At 43.6% G+C, this 6,844-nt stretch overlaps 1 protein-coding gene across 1 annotated transcript; it reads left to right on the top strand.

Annotated features, from left to right (window-relative positions):
• Positions 1-5,899: 5,899 nt before the first annotated feature.
• Positions 5,900-6,844, top strand: OR4D6 (olfactory receptor family 4 subfamily D member 6). Its single transcript, XM_003122690.2, has one exon. The coding sequence runs from the start codon at positions 5,900-5,902 to the stop codon at positions 6,842-6,844; it is 945 nt and encodes a 314-aa protein (XP_003122738.2).

Below are 6,844 nucleotides of genomic sequence, written 5' to 3'. Positions count from 1 at the left end.
AGCCTATACCCTCTCGGCCATGAGCTCATATGCAGGATTTTCTTAAGTGTAGGACAAGGCAGCCTGGTCTAGTAGAGACAGCACCGTGCTTGGAATCAGGAGAGATACAGCAAATCCCAGGCAACCATTTACTCTGCTCCTATTTCCTCATCTAAAAAGAAAGAGGCTGAGGATGCCACCTTCTCAGACTCGTTGGCAATAAATGAAGTTTAGAAAAAGAAGCTTTTCCTTGGTGCCTGGCACACAACAGACACTGCGTAAATGCTGGTTGGATCTGAATATACACAGAAAAACACCTACTTCCTGCCAGGCCGGATGATTCTTGAGCAGACAGTTGTCCATAGCTTAGAAAGCCAGTGCTTCTAACGCCTAAGCCAGTTTTTTTTTTTAATTTATTTTGTTGTAGAGTTAGTTCTAAGCCACATTTTTGACCACCTTTTCAGCCGCCTCTTTTAGACTCTTGGTTGCTTCTTTGTTAATCCATTTCTTCCCCTGCAAAAATGGGCTGAAATGATTTGTCTTAGTTGAAGCTCTCTTGCTCTTTGGAAGGGCTGCCTTTGCCAGTGAGCCTTCTGAGTAATGACTGCTATTGCTGAAAACAGGGAGCTGGGCTGGACACATCGCCATTCTTCAGGTGCTCTTGTTCTGGAGAGAGGCAGAGTTGTCACTGGCACATGAAATCCTGCTCCTTCGTCTGCCTCACCACTTCCCCTACTTCTGCACAGTCATTTTCAGGTGTCAATATGATTTATTTGTTCTGATCTTTTCCATTCCCTGAGATATTTAAATGCCCCATGAAAATTTTCTTTTCTTCCTTGATCATCATGCCACAAACTGAGGGAAATTTTTGTCAGATCAGCCTGAGAGGAGGCACGGTATGGTTAGAAAGGATCAACTGAAAGAAGACCCGGTGAGCTAGTGCTCGCTCGCTACTTTGGGCCTGGTCTCCTCACCTGGAAACCAAGGTTGGATGAGGTAAGATCACCACCATTCCGGGAGGGCTGACACATCAGGTACCGCACAGCAGCCCCACCCCCACCACCTCACTTGATCCCCACAAAGCACCCTAGGTGGTTGGAGCTGTCCTGCTGTCACGGGTGAGGAAACCAAGCCTCCTGAGGGCACATAAGAAGCAGAGTGGGAACTCGGAATGGTCTCTGACACCAGAGTCTGTGTCCTTGACCTTGCTGCTGAAGTGACATAGTGACTTGGCAGTGCTGCAGCAGAAAGGGCCCCTCCAAATGGGGGTTCTTTCTCATGGGCACCCACACTGCCAGAATCGATTTGGGAGACATCACTGCCAGTCTGAGGACTCGGGGCATGTGTCTTAGGATCTCGTGTTCATGAAGTGTCACAGACAGGACAGAGCGAGGTGAAGAGCAGCCTTGAACCTCAGGAATCCTCAGCAGCCTTCTCTCAGGAAGACAGCTAAAGGCGTTGGAAGATGGATTTCAGCAGCAACTCCTCCACCCTGAGCCATCTGGCAAGTTATCACTCCTCATCAGTCGAATGGGAATGATCTCCGCCCCTCAGGTGTATTGACCAAGACACTCATGTCGGCCAGGCTCCCCTGCCCACAGCAGGTGCTTGGCTATGCTGATGGGGCTCAGAGAGAAAATGAGGGCCTTGGCAAGAGCTGTCCACTCCTGACCCAGGAAACAGGCTAAGCTAAGGATTCTTCACCTGAATATCTCCTTGAAGTCTGTAGAGCTCTGAAATTGTATGCAGAATTCTATATTTTTGTATTTTCAAAATTAATAATTAACATTTAATGCTTACTGTGTGGTTTAAAAAAAAGCAAATTATCTCAGTGGGTTAAGGATCTGGCATTGCCGTGATCTATGATGTAGGTCACAGACGAGGCTTGGATCTGGCGTTGCTGCGGCTGTGGCATAGGCCAGCAGCTATAGCTCTGATTCGACCCCTAGCCTGGGAACCTCCATATACCACTGGTGCAGCCCTAAAAAGACCAAAAATAAATAAATAAATAAACAACCAAACAAATGGAGAGAAAAAACTGTAAAGCAGGGACACTGAATGTGTTTGTCAGTTTGTTCTGGAAGAACTGTTGCCTTATTTAACTCACCTGGATATAACCATAAACTCTCCATTCCCTTACTTTAAAATATCACATTTCAAATATGATTAAATCTAAGAATTTAAAGCAGAAGTTTAAGCAAGCATCAAAATGTATGAAAGCAAATGGCACATAAAAGCAAATATTTAGGATATATTTCTTTGAAATTCATCTCACTAAGATTCTATACATTCTAGAGTTAGTTCACTAACAGCTCCTCCTTACAATATGTTTGCTTTTGTGTCTGTTTAACATTTTAGCATTTTATTGAGATTAATTGATTCAAAGCAAAGCCCAGAGAAAAATCTAGAGGTGCTTGTAAGTAAAATACAATATTGAGGGACTTCCCATTGTGGTACAGCAGAAACAAATCTGACTAGTAACCATGAGGTTGCGGGTTCAATCCCTAGCCTCAGTGGGTTAAGGATCTAGCATTGCTGTGAGCTGTGGTGTAGGTCACAGAAGTGGCTCAAATCCCCCATTGCTGTGGCTGTGGCGTAGCAACAGCTACAGCTCCTATTCGACCCCTAGCCTGGGAATTTCCATATGCTGCACCTGAAGCTCTAAATACACACACACACACACACACACACACACACACACACACACACACACACACACACACACATATAAAATATGTGTGTGTGTGCAAAAGGAAAGTACCAAGCTAGAAGTCATAGAAATTAAGCTCTGATTCCCATTTTAATGAAGGAGATTAAGATCTTGATCTCTCAGGTTTTTACTATGAAACAAAAGAGCTAAAGTAGAAGAACCCAAACAGTATGGTTACAACTGAGATAACTGTATTAACAAACCATTACCTTCACTGATGCCTGCTAGCTTAGAACTCCCTCTGGAATGCTGCTGCCACCTGGTGGAAGTATGCCTAAATTGTAGGGTCAAGTTTTATGATTCCCCCGGGGGCTAAAATCTGAGAACCCAGCATTGCAATAATAATTGATCTTCCTCATATACATTATCATGAAGTAAGTATTATACCATGAGCTTTTCAAATACCTAAGTTCAATACTTTCATGCAGCTCGATGCTGGGAAAGAAACCAGACCAGGAAGATGGGCAACTTACTGAGAATACTGTAAATGGTGAATAACATTAATAAATGAATATGTTTTTATAAGGACCCTATAATTGAGGACAGGTAAGTTACAAGTTCACGTTCACAGAACCATTTTAACAAATCAGATTTTTTTTAGTTTTTAAAAAGAGGCATCATGACATAAAGAGCCGTCTAGAAGAGTGGGCATCATAGGTTTTAAAATATTGGTAATGTTAATACATGGCAAAGTTTGAATCCTACCTATTTTCACCTGTATAACCTTGGGAACCTCACTTGATCTTATGTAAGATCTTCCTTCATCAGTGAGATGCTCCCAAATGTATCAATGTTGTGTGGTGGTATGAGGATCATGTGATATACAACCTATATGATAACCATTATATGAGAACTACTCAGGAGTTCCTCCTGTGTGCAGTGGAAACGAATCCAACTAGGAACCATGATGTTTCAGGTTCGATCCCTGGCTTCACTCAGTGGGTTAAGGATCCAGCGTTGCCATGAGCTGTGGTGGAGGTCACAGACACGGCTCAGATCTGACATTGCTGGGGTTGTGGTGTAGCTCTACCTCCTATTAGACCCCTAGCCTGGGAACCTCCATATGCTGCAAGATCAGCCCTAAAAAAGCCCCCCCCCAAAAAAAACTATTCAAATGGGACAAGCTGTCTTTTTAATATATATATAAAATATAAAAAATATGTATATATATACTTTTTTAGGGCCATACCCTCAGCATTTGGAGCTTCCCAGACTAGCTGCAGCCACAGCCTCAGCAATGCAGATCCAAGCCACGTCTGCGACCTACACCACAGCTCAGGGCAACGCCAGATCTTTAACCCACTGAGCGAGGACAGGGATCCAACGCATGTCCTCATGGATGCTAATCAGGTTCACTAACCACTGAGCCATGATAGGAACTCCTACATCTTTTTAAATTGTAGTTTTGTCCACATATATGTCCAGGAGTGGGATTGCTGGATTATATGGTAGTTTTATATTTCGTTTTCTGAAGAACTGCAATACTGTTTTCCACAGTGGTTGTACCAGTTGACATTCCACAGTGGATTTTTTTTTAAGACCCAATTACATGTTTTCCATAAGAAATCCACTTTAAATATAAAGATAGAGATAAAAAGCAATGTGATGAAGAAAGATATACCAAAAGTAAGCTGGAGTAGATATATTAATTTGATAATTACAGGAAAAATTATCAGAGATAAGAAGAGAGACTTTATAATGATAATGGTAAGGGGATAAAATTTCTGGGAATACATAACGACCCTTAATATGTGTGCACTTAACAATAGATGTCAAAATACAGGAGGGAAAAACTGCTAGAAACACAAGGAAAAACAGACAAATCCACTACATAGAGACGCCACCATCCCTCTATCAATAATTGACAGGTCCAACAGGCAGAAATTCAGTAAGGATACAATTGAATTAAATAGCACCATTAATCAACAGGATCTAATTGATATTTATAAAATATTTCATGCAACAATAGCATAATATACATTCTTCTTAGGCTTCCATAGAACATTTACAAAAACAGACCACATTCAGGGCCATAAACCATTCTATTCAAAAATCATACAAAGTATGCTCTCAGACCACAGTGGAATTAAACTAGAAAGCAATAACTGAAAATGAGATTGGAAAGTTCCAATATAGATACACATAGCTTATTAACTTTTTAATAACTCCCATGGCATCTGAAACTGCCAGTTTCTCCAGTGAAAATTATTTTTCCTACAAATACCTGACACTATTCCCTATGCTGATTATTATATCATTAGACTTCCAATCCAGTGTCTAAGGGAGCAGTGTGGATTGTGCATGTGTTTGGGTGAAGAGCAGACAGTGAAGATGGGGAAACTGGCAGGCTCACCTTTCTAATGCAAAGGTAGGTGAGGACATACTGAAGATGGGATTGCAGGCACCTTCAGCTTAGCACACATATAACCTTATGACTTCGATAGTGTTTTGTCTGCAGCCCCTAAGAAGTAAAACGCTCATGTGCAATTCTTGAAATATGTCATTTAGAACTAAAAGACTTAAGCTGACTGAAATCTGCTGCCTCTCCTGTAAAATACTCGGCTTCTCAAGACACATTCAAATTATAGGATTTTTTTTGTATTAAAACTCATTCTAGGAGTTCCCATCGTGGCTCAGTGGCTAACGAAGCCAACTAGGAACCATGAGGTTGCAGGTTCGACCCCTGGCCTCACTCAGTAGGTTAAGGATCTGGTGTTGCCAGGAGCTGTGGTGTAAGTCAAAGATGCGCTCAGATCCCACATTGCTATGGCTGTGGTGTAGGCCAGCAGCTACAGCTCCGATTAGACCCCTAGCCTGGGAACCTCCATATGCCATCAGTGCAGCCCTAAAAAGACAAAAAGACACCCCCCCAAAAAAAAATAATAATAATTTTCAGGCTGCAAAAAGGAAAACCCTGGGAAGTTCCTGTGTGGTGCAGTGGGATCCAGCATTGCCCCAGATGCAGTGCAGGTTGCAACTGCAGCGTGAGTTTGATCCCTGGCCTGGGGAACTTCCACCTACCATGGGTGTGACTAAAAAAGGGGGGAGGGAGACTCTAGCTCGGTTTTGCTTAGTAGGCACAATGATCTAAATGCTTAAAAGAACTTTATAACAATATATGATAAATGATGTGGTCGCCTCAGGATTTCACACTCCTAACTCTAAATTATCTTCTCCCAAAGTAGATCTAGAAGAGGGTATCTCCCCATCATGGTCCAGAGCAACCACACCAACGTGAAGGAATTTGTCTTCCTGGAAATCACTCACTTCCGGGAACTGGAGCTTTTCTTGTTTGTGGTTTTCCTTGCTGTTTATGTAGCAACTGTGCTGGGCAATGCCCTCATTGTAGTGACCATCACCTGCGAGTCCCCCCTCCACACTCCCATGTACTTTCTCCTGCGGAACAAATCTGTCCTGGACATTGCTTTTTCATCTGTCACCGTTCCCAAATTCCTGGTGGATCTTTTATCAGAGAGGAAAGCCATCTCCTACGATGGCTGCATGGCTCAGATCTTTTTCTTCCACTTTGCTGGTGGGGCAGATATTTTTTTCCTCTCTGTGATGGCCTATGACAGATACCTTGCAATCTCCAAACCTCTGCACTATGTAACCATTATGAGGAGAGAGGTGTGGTTGGCCTTGGTGGTGGCTTCCTGGGTGGGTGGTGGTTTGCACTCCATTGTTCAGATTATTCTGATGCTTCCACTCCCCTTCTGTGGCCCCAATGTCCTGGCTGCCTTCTACTGTGACGTGCCCCAGGTGGTTAAGCTGGCCTGCACCGACACCTTTGCTCTGGAGCTGCTCATGATCTCTAACAATGGGCTGGTGACCCTGCTGTGGTTGCTCTTGCTCCTGGGGTCCTACACGAGCATTCTGGTGATGCTGAGATCTCATTCTGGGGAGGGCCGGAACAAAGCCCTCTCCACCTGCACCTCCCACATCCTGGTGGTGACTCTTCATTTCGTGCCTTGCGTGTACATCTACTGCCGGCCCTTCTCTACGCTGCCCATGGACACAGCTGTGTCCATCAGTAACACAGTCCTCACCCCCATGCTGAACCCCATGATCTACACTCTGAGGAACCAGGAGATGAAGTCAGCCATGAAGAGAATGCAGAGGTGGCTTGGGCCTTTTGAAAGCAATAAACTGGGATGA

Source organism: Sus scrofa, chromosome 2 (assembly GCF_054392235.1).
Source record: "Sus scrofa isolate SSC_HxYL_T2T_F1_AM1 chromosome 2, Sscrofa_HxYL_maternal_Yorkshire_Landrace_v2.0, whole genome shotgun sequence".
NCBI classification, from domain to species: Eukaryota; Metazoa; Chordata; class Mammalia; order Artiodactyla; family Suidae; genus Sus; species Sus scrofa.
Note: the sequence above shows the minus strand (reverse complement) of the source record. Positions and strands in the feature narration are given on the sequence as shown.

What these genes read in the sequence shown, in the direction of transcription:
- OR4D6 (XM_003122690.2), top strand. Translation starts at nt 5,900, where the DNA reads ATGGTCCAGAGCAACCACACCAACGTGAAGGAATTTGTCTTCCTGGAA.